Genomic DNA, 13,782 nt, shown 5'->3' with positions numbered 1-13,782 from the left:
TGTAGGTCTAGTAGTGCACTGTGTGTCCGCGCGCTTGTATATGTGAGGCTCTCTTCCTGTGACATGCTGCAGTGCTTGAAGCCAGGCTGAGACACAGAGAAAGAGAGCCCAGGTAGAACCCTAGGCAGGCAGCCTCACTGGGGTTCGATAATTAGAAAAGTCAGATGCTGCTTCCTGCATTGCTCCCTGCGAGTAGAAGCAAGGTTAGTAGAAGCAAGGTTGAATAACACTGTTTTTGCCCAGGCTAAAGTGGTACTTCAATCTCTGTGTGTGGGCTGTGCATTGTGATGCACATGTGGGACTGTGCGTGTCTGTGTGTGTGTGTGGTGTTTTTGTACGTCCTCTATGGCGCGGCGTCTGTACACGCGTCTGTTCCTCAGAGTTGTCAAACTGTTATCCTTCCTCCTCGTCGGCATCATCTTCATCCGTGTAGTTTCATTGAACCTTTTATTGAACCAGGAAATCCCACTCAGACCGGAATACCTGTTTTACAAGGGAGCCATTCTGTAAGGCATGGCATCTCTGACCTTGTGTTCCTGTCTCTGTCTTGTCTTTACTGTCCTTCTGCAGGAGCTCCAGTTTGAGAGGCTGACCAGGGAGCTGGAGGTGGAGAGACAGATTGTGGCCAATCAGCTGGAAAGATGCAGACTTGGGGCCGAATCGTCAGACACTGCTAGCGGCAGGTAATGAGCACACACACATGCATGTATACACACATACACATGCGTGCATGAAAGCACACACACTCACAAAGAGCCTACATGCTGGTCATAGCTTGGCACATAGCTACTTCCTCAGGCGCAGCAGTGGGCCGTAGTTTAGCATCTTGGCACAGGAATACAGTGGCGGCGAATTGACGTCTAAATGGACTGTGTATATCGAACAGAGATGGCGACGTCATCCTAGATGTTCTCATCAATTCACCTTTCAGTTTGACGAGCCATGACATTGCTGCGGAAAACAAACACACACAGTATGTTGTCTATGGTAGCAGATGTTGAAAAATGGTTGATGTGGACAGTAACAGGGGCTGCGTTTCAAAATCATAAAAGACACACCTTCGCCATTGTGCCCTTGGGGGAATCCCCGCGGCCATCTTTGTCGCTGTTTGGCCAAGCAAGGGAAGTTGGCAGTGTAAGCCCCTGGGCCCTCGTTTTTGATCGAGTTTGTGAGTGTACGATTATGTTCTTAACTGACTGGCCTAGTTAAATAAAGTTTCAATAAAACAAAATAAAAATGTTCTGAAACGCCCCAATAATTCAATTGGCGATGATTGTACATCCGCTAAGAAAAGTCAGCCAATACTTAAAACCAAAATTCATTTGGAGAAGTCAACATACAAGTGTAAGTAAAAATAAAAAAAACTCATGTAAATAAGTTAGAAATTGTGCTACTAAATGCACATGACGGCTCAAACACGTATCATAAAAGTAAGGATGTTTTTGTTTGGTTAGCTTTTTGGAAACGTTAGCTTGCGCAACACTTTCCCCCTGACACTTATACATTGTAATTTTCGATTTGACCTGATATAGTAGGACGGCTAACATTCGATGTCTGCGCATGCGTTGTCTTCTAGCCAAGATATGAAATGCAATCATAATTGACTGTAGCGCATGTAAGGCACACAATAGTTCCATGGTGACATAAAACACAACCGTGGGATGAACGAGTGACACATTCCCGGGCAAGAGCGCTCCATTTCAAATTCATTCATTCTTCCCTCGCCCCTCGCCCTGCAAGTGTCAACTCCTCAGACGTCATGATCCGTCATCAGAAGTGTCCACTTCATTTGAGGGCTGAGGGGAGAGGGTGTGTCTTTTAAGTGTTTGGAATGCAAACCAGGGAGAAACGGCTGGATGTTCACTGCTCGGGCCTCATTTATATCGCACGAAGAACGCAATAAACTGAACAAAATGTTGATCTTGCGTTGATTTACAAATTGCGCCGATGCACACGTATTTTTGCTAGGCATTTTGCGTTGCGTATAAATGACTCTTTGGTGAAGTGCTACTGTACTGTATAGGTTATAGCTAGCAGCCCTTGGGTTGCTGCCTGGGCTGAGCTGGGCTAGAGGAAGTTTTCAGTTAAAACGGCGTGCTGTTCCGCCTCACGGACCGCCACACACAAATATGTCCATGAGAGGCTTCATTAATCACGTTCGCCAATAGGGTTGGGGCGATTTTGCGATCGCGTCGTCTATCGATGATGTTTGACAGCCATGGTTGATGGTGAGGACATTGCGGTGTCACAAACTATGTCACTGAGGTTTGGTGGACGTCCTTGTGTCATATTCTTTCCATTTTTTTTTAAATGATGGATTTAACGCTGCTCAGGGGGATGTTCAACGTACGGGATGTTTTTTTTTTAGAACCAAGCCCTAATTGGTGCCACTCCAGAACTTTATCCTAGTGTTGTTTTGTTAGCTCCTTGCATTTAATGATGCTGTTTGTTGAGATATGCTCTCTAATAAACTCTGGGTGTTGCTGTTTGAAGAACGTGATGATGTGCTGTTGAGTAGGAATGTTAATTGTGAAATGCGGCTGGGGAAAATAAGAGAGGAGGTTAATGGCCTGTGACTTTTGAGGGGAAATTGCTTAATGGACACATTTTAGTGGCTACTATTAATACCGGGGTTCTCTGTTGGCTTATGCATATCGCAGCTTTTTATTAAGTCAAGTCAGTCAGGGATGCACCCTGCTGCTGTGAGAAGATTATTATCGGTCTGGTGTCTTGACTAATGGAAAAGGCATGTCGGGTTGTGTGGGACACTGTCCGCGTCTGAAATGATACCCCATGTAGTGCACTACTTTTGACCGTAGGGAGTAGGGTGCAATTTCGGACACACCCAGTGGACACAATGTGTTATGTTGATGAAATGTTGTCTCTTTGTGGCTCGCCCGTTGGAAGTCATTCGCCATAGCCAGTATAGTTCTATGTGGGTATAGTGCTTCCGCTCTTGAAAGTAGAGTGTACCCTGATTCATGAAAGCTCCTTTCGTGACTAGTAATAACCCCGAGGTCCTCACATGAAGCATCTCCTCGTCCAACAGTAGCACTCCGTGTGAGTGTCCATTACAGCTCTCAGGGCTCAGGGAGCTGCAGATAGAGAGCGGCTTGGCCAGAGAGTCTCCAAACAAAGGCTGTCCTACAGGGGGAATTGTTGTCAAAATTGGCAACCGGGCTATTTGCTGCTATTTCCTCCACAAGAGGCTTCTGCAGCCTCAATTAGAGTGGATCTAGTCATGATATTGATCCTATTTGTTGACGTTAGCAAGGTATAAGTACCATTTTCTCCCTACAGGACAGGGGAAATTTCCTCTGGTCATATTCTCAGCACTCACAATCGGTAAAGGCCTACATCATAACAGGGTGTGATTTTACGGGGTTATTTTCAACCTGGTCACTTCTACACAATGAATTCCAATCATGTGATGGCCATGGGTAGTTTGAAGAGGTTGTGGCCTTTTGGCGACCCTAACATACCTTACAAGAGTAATGGGCTTTGGGGAGGTCATATTATGTCCAGGATAGCCTGGTGGCCAGAGAGTTGTGTGGTGCTGCCTGCACTGTACTGACTGCGGTGCCTTTTGCACCTATTAACCTATTTTTTTTGGGGGGGGGGTATATATATTAGTGTATATACATAGATGTTTGTTGTTGTATTCTGTCAGAAAAGGACGTGTCACTTTAAGAAAAACATATTGGTCAAGCTCAGACATTTTTATGTTCATTTTACAACCCTATTAGGTGCATAATCCTAACAGGGTGGAAAAGTGGAGCCTAAATGAGCCATAGCGAGTGAGCGAGATTGAGCTAGCATAATGGTGAACACTTGAACATGAGTTTAACTTCTCTATCGAACGTATTTTTTACATTGTGAAACGTGGCTAATTTACTGTATCGTTTAGCGTAACAGGATGGAAATACATACAGACCGGCAACATGAAACGTGGGAAAATAGATCCAACTGAGTATTTATATTTATTTACCTTTGCACTATTGTTTTTCCCACCAAAGAAATGTCGAAGCTTCCTGAATGTGGTGTCATTGTAGGAAGGGGTTGCTTTCTTAAATGGAGAATTACAACAAACTAACAGGGTGGAGAGCGATATCAGAGACACGGAGCACATCTTAAATTAAATAATAATAATGAATACAATAATCATGAAAAACATGTTATTGATGACTTGGAAAAATGTTATTGATGATTGATGACTAGGAAAACGTTATTGATGATTGATGACTTGGAAAAACGTTATTGATGATTGATGACTTGGAAAACGTTATTGATGATTGATGACTAGGAAAACGTTATTGATGATTGATGACTAGGAAAACGTTATTGATGATTGATGACTTGGAAAACGTTATTGATGATTGATGACTAGGAAAACGTTATTGATGATTGATGACTAGGAAAACGTTATTGATGATTGATGACTAGGAAAAACGTTATTGATGATTGATGACTTGGAAAACGTTATTGATGATTGATGACTAGGAAAACGTTATTGATGATTGATGACTAGGAAAAACGTTATTGATGATTGATGACTAGGAAAACGTTATTGATGATTGATGACTAGGAAAACGTTATTGATGATTGATGACTAGGAAAAACGTTATTGATGATTGATGACTTGGAAAAACGTTATTGATGATTGATGACTTGGAAAACGTTATTGATGATTGATGACTAGGAAAAACGTTATTGATGATTGATGACTAGGAAAAACGTTATTGATGATTGATGACTTGGAAAACGTTATTGATGATTGATGACTAGGAAAACGTTATTGATGACAACAACTAGGACTATGGTAGTCCTAGAATAAATATTTTATTATTTTATGCCTTATATGTCTTGTGGACGTTGATGAATAACACCCAGGGACATGGCAAAAACACATCCACTGAAAAAAAGAGTTGAAAAAAAAACAGCATTCAACTCCCTTTCAAGATCCATATATGTATTTTTTTTTAAGGTACCTTACATTTACCCTTTTGGGATCTACATTTTACACTAAATAAGAAGTGATGTTTCCTGGGGACAGAAAAGTATTCTAGGAATGACCCGACTGGCTGTGGAGGGCTGGGAAACACTCCCTGTACTGAATGAAGGATGTTGAACACTAACTGGTTGGTACTGACTGTACAATCTGGGTAAAGCTCCTTGTACTAATGACTGAGGAGGGCTTGGTAACGCTCCCTGTACTGTACTGAGGAGGGCTGGGTAACGCTCCCTGTACTACTGACTGAGTAGGGCTGGGTAATGCTTCCTGTACTGCACTGAGGAGGGCTGGGTAATGCTTCCTCAACTGTACTGAGGAGGGCTGGGTAACACTCCCTGTACTACTGACTGAAAAGGACTGGGTAACACTTCCTCAACTGTACTGAGGAGGGCTGGGTAACACTTCCTCAACTGTACTGAGGAGGGCTGGGTAACACTTCCTCAACTGTACTGAGGAGGGCTGGGTAACACTTCCTCAACTGTACTGAGGAGGGCTGGGTAACGCTTCCTCTACTGTACTGAGGAGGGCTGGGTAACGCTTCCTGTAGTGTACTGAGGAGGGCTGGGTAACGCTTCCTCTACTGTACTGAGGAGGGCTGGGTAACACTTCTTCTACTGTACTGAGGAGGGTTGGGTAACGCTCCCTCTACTGTACTGAGGAGGGCTGGATAACGCTTCCTGTACTGTACTGAGGAGGCCTGGGTAACGCTTCCTGTACTGTATTGAGGAGGCCTGGGTAACGCTTCCTGTACTGTACTGAGGAGGCCTGGGTAACGCTTCCTGTACTGTACTGAGGAGGGCTGGGTAACGCTTCCTGTACTGTACTGAGGAGGGCTGAGTAGCTCTTCCTGTACTGTACTGAGGAGGGCTGGGTAAGGCTTCCTGTACTGTACTGAGGAGGTCTGGGTTGCGCTTCCGGCTCCCTGTGTGTCGTGAAGCAGCCTACAGGGCTAAGCCATCAGCATCATCAGTCTGGGCGAGAGAGAGTCGTTGGCGTCCCACTCTGGGATCAACACAGGCCCAGCATCTCCTCCACATCCCTATAAAAATGGAAGAGATTTTCCTCGTCCTAATGTCACAGCGTTTTCTCAATAGGCCATCCGGCCCATCAATAGAGGTGACGTCATGCTCAAGTGTTCTGATGAGGCTCATTCAATTTCATTACACCTCCAGGACAGCAGCAGTCCTTCATATCAGTCATCTGGGCTGGTACGACTTGATCAGCGAGACTTTCTGAGTGGGTTGAGACTGATGAGGAGACCTCCCACCCGGGGAATGGAAGCTCCAGATACAGATCTAGGATCAGCTTCCCTTCCTCCAACCCTAAGCTTAACCATTAGTGGGGAAATGCTAAACTGACCCAAGATCATTGTCTTTGGGGCAATTTCACCCTATACTGGAATGGAACCCTTCCCCTTTGTAGCCTACTTCCAGAGTGATATGATTGTGAGCTTGAAGCGGGAATCATTAACGGTGGAACAGCCACGTCCGTTTGACATATTGCAACAGCAACGAAGCTACTGCAAACAACAAACACTCTTTTTTCCCCCCCCTCGGACACCATTGCACTTGCCATAGAAAAGCAGAATATGGAAGGCCTACTGCAAGAAAAAATACATCTGCGTTGCGTGGCGCTCCTCACCTCCGTTTCGTCATCAAAAACGATAACGACGGCGGTGGGGCGGGACCGTGGCACTGCTCTTTTTCCTGTCAGGGATGGGTTTGCTTGTAATGTTTGTGAGTATCAGTAGTTTACTGCCTGGGTCTCCCTCCGCCCACCCAGGTGGCTGTGACTGTGAGATGGGTCTGGGTATGATGGTAGCAGGAGTTTGGGTCCGCATCCCAAATGGGACCCTATTCCCTATATAGTGCGCTACTTTTGACCCTGTTCAAAAGTAGTGCTCTTTTAAAGGAAATAGAGTGGCATATGGGAAGCAGCCCATGTCACTACATCTGCCATGGCTCAATAGAGCATACCTCTCCTCGCTTCCTCTTTTAATTGCCCGTGTCTCGTTGGCATGCCGATCGCCCTCCCCTTATTCTAGAAGCTCATTTAACATCCCCTCGAATGGTAAGATCCAGCGAGCGAACGGCAGCAGCAGGGTCATGGCAATAATGACCCGCTAAGATATTTCATTTGAATGCACAGGGGCGGGAACCCTGCTTTAAGGTCCAGCGCTCACACAATTCTTCTCTTTGACTCATTCGAAATTACCACGATGTCCTTTTCACTAAAGATAATTTTCTTATGTAATTGAAGCTGTCTGGGTCCAGGTAGCTGTTAGATCAACCTTTTTTACAGTGTGTTTTAGTTTAGTTCTTCTGTGCTCTGAGGGGTCTTCTCTTAAAATCAGTTTGAAGTGGCTGAGGTTTGCAATAGGGGAGCCGCTCAGGGCCTGGTGTTATGGCCGCTCTCATTGACGAGAAGAATGAATCACATTTCCTCTCCCAGACAGAGCGTTCATCCCAAATGGCACCCTATTCCCTACATAGTGCACTACTTTTGACCAGGCAAGTGAGGTCTGGGTCCAAGGTAGTGGTCAATATAGGGGATAGGGTGCCATTTGGGATTCACAGCAGAGTTTTAGCTGCCTGCCTGCTCACCTTTCCACTGATCCAGGAACAGGCACGAATGACCCCGCCATCCATCACACTCCCCGCCTATAGATCCATTTGGCTCTGCTTTCCCAGCAGGCTCTGGTCAGAAGTAGTGCACTACACAGGGAATAGGGTACCATTTGAGACTCAAGCCTCTGTGTTTGTCTGAGGGCCATGATGTGTTTTTAAAATGGACCTTCTCTCCGGCCGCCAAGCTTTTATACCTCATTATTCCTGGGAGACAACTGCAGCTCTATCGCTGAGAAATATGTGTATGCTCAACATGCAGTAAATCAGAGCGGTCAGATGTGTGTGTACGTGTGAGCGCGTGTCTGTGTATCTGCATCCATCTGTATGTGTGTCCGTCCATGCCTGTGCGTCCAGGTGTGTGTGTGTACACGGGTCATGCTTGCCTGCTTCCTTCCGTCTGTGTTTTATCCTCTGCGGCGCATTGCCGTTTTTGCCGCGAGATCAATATGTTTTCTATTTACTGTACCAGCGCTGCCCTACAGCCTCAGAGCCTCAGCCAGGATGAATAGCCAAACCTGACCTTTTCCGTTTATTCGCAAAGTGTGTTTCTCAAGCACCGACGAGGATGAAAAATAACCGCCGCAAACCTCAGGGAACCTCAGCGAAAAGGATGATCCTACTCGTACTCTGTCTGTCGTGGCAAGAAAGATCACCTACACAACTAGAGAGGCTAGAGAGGAAAGGGGGATGCCTAGCAATATCAACATATTTATTCTACTGTAAATGAGAAGTCCTTGCGCCATGGGCCATGGTCATCTCTTACTGTAAATTGCAATTCCACTACTGAAGCGAGCAGTGTTTCTGTCTGTCCCCCTAACTGTTCTGCCTAATGTGGTTTCCATTTCAGTTGTACAACTGAATGCGTTCAACTGAAATGTGTCTTCGGCATTTAACCTAACCCTCTGAATCAGAGAAACAACCATTTTGAATTTCATTTACATTTTTTTGGTTGTACACATCTTATGTGTATGGAGGCATATTCTGCACTGCCATAACAATTCTCTGTTTCTTTCCATGTTTCGTCTGGTCCATTATTGCGTCTGCACTTAAGAGGGGCCATTCCATTTCATCTTTATAGTGAATGTGTGGGCAGGTCCCAAATGGCACCCTATCGTCTTACATAGTGCACTACTTTTGACCAGAGTCCTATGGGCCCTATAGGGAATAGGGTGCCATTTGAGACACACATTTATCTAAAGCGCAATTGAATAGGCCCTACATACTCAACTGGCGGACCGCCGACCAGATCCGGAACCAGAACGGGGTCAATCCTATCTAACTCCTCCTTCTCTCTGTTTTTGTCTTTCAGCTCGTCTGAGAAGTCTCTCCCCTGGAGATCTGCAGGTAAGGACTGCTCCTCTTTCCTTACCTACACCGTGCCACTGTTCCAAATGGCGCCCTATTCCCTTTATAGTGCTCTACTTTCCACCAAAAGTAGTGCACTTGGGAATCGGGTGCCGTTTGGGATGCATCCCATGTCACCAATCACCATATGTAGACACGCGTATTATTTTTAAACACTGAAAAGCATACCATTATACCATGCCATAGGTAATGTATGTCGTACGGCTGCTGACTGAACTGATAACAGTCTCCTCTGGCACATTTCAAATTCAATACTTATCTCGCGTTAATCCCACCCTCTCAAACCTGAATACCGTCCCCCTTTCCCTCCTCTCCAACTCCCCGAGATGACCCCCCCAAAAAATAAATAGATTGTCACATGTTTTTATTGTCACATACTTAACGGATCCCCAGACACTTTGCCGCTGCTGCTGGAATTGATGAAGTGCATTTTACTCGTGTGTTTCATGGCTTATTAGCTGTATAATGGAACTAAGTGAATCGGCGCGGTCGTCATTCATCTTTTATTGCGGATCTTGTCAGAGGGACCCTATGGGGTTACGATTGTACATATGCACTGGGAATGTTAATATAGCTTGTCCCGGTATGGTTTTGAATTTTTCACTCGCTCCAGTCGGTTTGTTGCTGAAAATAATTACTAGCAGAGGGATACAATAACAACAAGCACATGTGTTTCAAATGGCACCCTATTCTCTAGAATAGAATGCATACGGTTCTGGTCAAAAGTAGTGCCCTGTGTAGGGAAAGGGGTGCCATTTGGGGGCGCATGCTATTTGGATGAGTATTGATTTCCTTATTGTAGTTGATAAATCGTCGTTAGCCAACGGTAATGTGTTTTTCTAATCCAAATGTGAAGCAGAAATGATAGCTGACGTTTATTGATATTAAGTGAGCGACAGGCTGTGTGGATGAGGAGAGAGGACCGTTGTTTGCTCAGCGTTTTAATCAACTGTCTAGCCGTAATGGTGTGAGTTAATAAGCAGGGTATTATTTTGTCTTCCTTAGATTGGAACTCCTCCACCCTGCATTATGTTAAGTTGGAGGCCTGCGCCCCAAATGGCGCCCTACTCCCAATATAGTGCACTGCTTTTGGCTAGACCCCTACGGGGGCTCTCTGGGCCCGGGTCAAAAGTGGTGCACTATATAGGGAATTTGGTGGCGTTTGGGACGCAGACGCAAAGTGTTATGGGTGAGAGAGTGTGATTGCAGTGGAATGAGCTGCAGTGTGCTGCTGTAGAGGATAATGACTATGTCTGGCTGGGCTGCTTATTACCCTCCCGGGCTCACGCCCCATTCGCCAGTCGCCAGGCTGTCAATTAAAGTAGGAAGTGTTACTGTGGAGATAGGCTTTCGTTCACCTCGAGCACTGGGGCGGCACAGTCACAGGTTGTGTCCCGAATGTCACCCTACTTCCCTAATATACTGTACTACTTTTATCCTTGAGCCCTTTGTGACGGATGCACACTTTAATCCCATGATTCAGGGGGAGGGGTCGGAGGGATGTAACACTCTTTCATTGCGTACAGTCTCATTTCTCAAACAGGTTCAGTAAAGATGCCCTGAGGGCAGAAATGACAAATAAAACGTAATATGCTGAGTGGAGCAGGAAGGGGGGGGTGTGAAGCGTCGCACAGGACGCAGACCGGTTGAATCAACGCTGTTTCCACTGCGTTTTAACATACATTGAACCCAACGTGGAATAGACCTTGGCCCGCTGGGCTGTTTTTGTGGGGTATACAGCTGCTGTTACGGGCAGAAGCGACACCCCTATCAGATCATTTACCGTTGTTGTTCTGTGAATTCTGCTTTTAGCCATTTCCTTTTTATCCTCCTCTTTTATGACGTTTTCCGCCATGGAATTCAGTCACGCGGCGAGCGTGGCCTTTTGAAAAATGTAAGTGTCCGCCTCGCAGCGCACAGTGAAATAGTGGTAATTTCACATCCGCCATAATAATTGCAGCAGCAGAATTTACTGAGGTACCGTAGTTGCAGCCAATCCGTACCCCTAGAGGCGGCGTCGAGCAGAGACGGTGGACCCCTGGCAAAGAAACGGGTGGCTGAGACACAAGTGGGAGCACGAGCCGTCAGGCCGTCAAACCAGCGAGGCGTCGGTGTTAACAGGTCTGTGCAAACAGCCACAACAGAGGTCTCGTTCTCCGTGAAATCCAGCCTCCCTCCTTATCCGTACATGTATGCCAGCCAACAAGGCCCCTCCCTCCAGATCAATGGCAATGTGTGCGTCCCAATGTGCCAGCTGTTGGAGCGGAGCTCATTCACACCTGTCGCGCTTAACTCGATGTTGATTGCAGAGCAACATTGGGCAGCAGCCTATGAGATTACTGGTGTAATTCTTCCTCCTCGTCGCCTCACTGGCTGTTCTCATGGCGTGTGTACCAAATCGCACCCCATTCTCTATATCTCCCTATGGGGGCCCTGGTGAAAAGTAGTGCACTCTGCATAGGGAATAGGGTGCCATTTGGGACGGAACCCGGGGAAACTTTATAGTTTGGAAACCGTTTTCCAGGGAGGATTTTCATCAGTGTCCTGGCACCGCAAAATAGGAGCACAACAAATGTCTTAGTATGATAACAAATAGGAACAATTCTGGATTTTACACGAGTGTGAAAGGAATGTGGTGGAATTGATCTTATTGCCCTGAAGTGAAAAATTTACTTCTATTTACCCTCTCTTGCAATTGGACTGCCTTCTGCTCCTTCATATGTATACCACTATATATATTCCATTTAGCAGACTTAAAAACAAATCCAAAGTGACTTAACATAGTGTGTACACTACATTTTCCTTTTGGTACATATACCTATGGGTGGCCCCCAGCAGGAATTGAAGCCACAATTCTTACGTTGCCATGCTCTGCCTGCTGGACCACACAGGCAGCACTGACTTCGTTCTCCCTTTCCCAGATGCCTCGACCTCGGGGGAGTCCAAGTCTCGGGTGACGGACAGCTCTCAGTCGCCCACCTACCGCCTCAGAACAGAGCAGGAGCAGGTGGTCCTCTACTCCCCAGAGCAGAACTCGCTCCATGAAAGTGAGAGTCTAATGCAGCTAATTACTAATGCAGCCTCGGGTTCCACTGTGGTGCTGCTCTCTCTCTCTCTCTCTCTCTCTCTCTCTCTCTCTCTCTCTCTCTCTCTTTCTCTCTCTCTCTCTCTCTTTTTCTTGCACTTTTTCCTTTCCCCTCCTCATTTTTCTTTTCCTCTCTCTTTTTCTCTCTCTCGTTCTGTCTCCCTCCTTCCCTCTCTCTATAGTTTGAATGAGTCTGTGGATGCTACAGTGTGGAAGGGTAGGCAGGTGAAAACAGCCACTGTGTGAGGTCATTAGCACTGTGTGGACTAGCTAAAGGTCATGTAGTGCTTTGAGGACACTCACTGTCTCTCTCCACTCTCCCTCTCTCTCCCCTCCCTCACTATGTTTCTCTCTCTCCTTCTGTCCCTCTCGCCCTCCTTTCTTCTCTCCTTCTCTCTCTCAGGGTCTACAGGGAACTCCCGCAGCTCCACCCAGATGAACTCGTACTCAGACAGTGGCTACCAGGATGCCAGCAGCTACTACAGCAGCCAGAACCAGAATAATCTGGCCAAGGCCGAGCTGAGAATGCAGCACTCGTACCCAGGCACAGGCGGCACCTCCACCCTCCTGAGGACTGCCAGGGCTGAGGGCCAAGCTCAGGTCCAGGTACGGACACGGAGCAGAGGGCACACCGTCTGCGGCAGCCACGACCATGGAGTTGTTTAGAGGGCACACAGTCTGTGGCAGTCCCAGCCATAGAGTTGGATAGAGGGCCGCATGCTATCACAGAAGCGGAAATGGCCAAGATAGGAGATTTGCTCTCTAGTACCTCTCTATGGCCGTGACTCAGACACTGACTGGTGTTGAGCACACAGATGCTACTGCCGGCTACACACAAGTCACAGGGAGATGAGGGGGAAGTTAGAGAAAAGAGAGATGAATAGAACCTAGAATACTCCCAAAAGACATAGATATAGATGTATATATAGACATAGATATTTGTTGAATGTCTAATGGAGATCACCGTAAATAGATGTTAGGGCTCTATTAAATGTGGTGTTAAAACGTGTGGGGGTTCCTCAGTAGTTTCTCCTTGTCCGTCCTGGCAGGCTCCGTTGTTAACCGCCGCAGTGCCGGGTCGAGCCATGAGGAGGGTGAGCTCGGTGCCCTCCAGGACCCAGTCCCCGGCCTACGGCAGCAGTGTGTCCCCCTCTCGCGGCTCCCTGAGGGCCACCATGGGTAGCAACTACGGTTCTCCCATCATGACGGAGCCCAAGCCCCTGTCCAGTATCTTCTCCACCACCCTGCCCTCGGCGCAGCGCGCCGGCTCCCCTTTCAACGCCCAGAAGAGCTCCCCTGCAGCCCTGCGCCGCATGGGCAGCGCCAACTCCCGCTCGGGCAGCGCCAGCCGCGCCACCTCGCCCTACCTGGGGTCGGCATCGGGGCGCATGGGGTCTCCCTTAACGATGGTGGACGGCCCCCTCACCCAGCAGCCGGTGGGGTCGTCGGCGTCTCCGGTGCGCTCCAGCATGACGGCCCAGCCCCAGCACTATGGCTCCACCTTGCCTCGCTCGTTGATCCACCACGACGCAGACCCCTACGGAGCCCAGAGCTATGACGTCTACGAGAGGATGATCCCACGGCCTGACAACCTCACAGGTCCGTTCTTATGCCTTCCCCTTTGTACACAAATACCCAGAGGGCCGTATAGATTGGGTGTGCTCACTCTCTCAAAGTGTCTACTCTCCCTACAG

The 13,782-nt window shown here is 47.3% G+C and overlaps 1 protein-coding gene across 13 annotated transcripts in view; it reads left to right on the top strand.

Moving 5' to 3' along the window:
• The window catches only part of pkp4 (plakophilin 4), a 123,054-nt gene that overhangs the window by 45,944 nt on the left and 63,328 nt on the right, over window positions 1–13,782 (top strand). For all 13 annotated transcript variants that reach the window (XM_036958883.2, XM_021579147.3, XM_090215669.1 and 10 more), the window contains 5 exons: window positions 571–683; window positions 8,948–8,982; window positions 11,925–12,050; window positions 12,492–12,694; window positions 13,138–13,687. In XM_036958883.2, coding sequence (XP_036814778.1) covers window positions 571–683; window positions 8,948–8,982; window positions 11,925–12,050; window positions 12,492–12,694; window positions 13,138–13,687 — 1,027 coding nt within the window. The remainder of the gene's footprint in view (window positions 1–570; window positions 684–8,947; window positions 8,983–11,924; window positions 12,051–12,491; window positions 12,695–13,137; window positions 13,688–13,782) is intronic.

This window comes from Oncorhynchus mykiss, chromosome 22, assembly GCF_057628025.1.
Source record: "Oncorhynchus mykiss isolate SJ-2025 chromosome 22, ASM5762802v1, whole genome shotgun sequence".
NCBI classification, from domain to species: Eukaryota; Metazoa; Chordata; class Actinopteri; order Salmoniformes; family Salmonidae; genus Oncorhynchus; species Oncorhynchus mykiss.
This window is presented reverse-complemented; position numbering and strand designations above follow the sequence as displayed.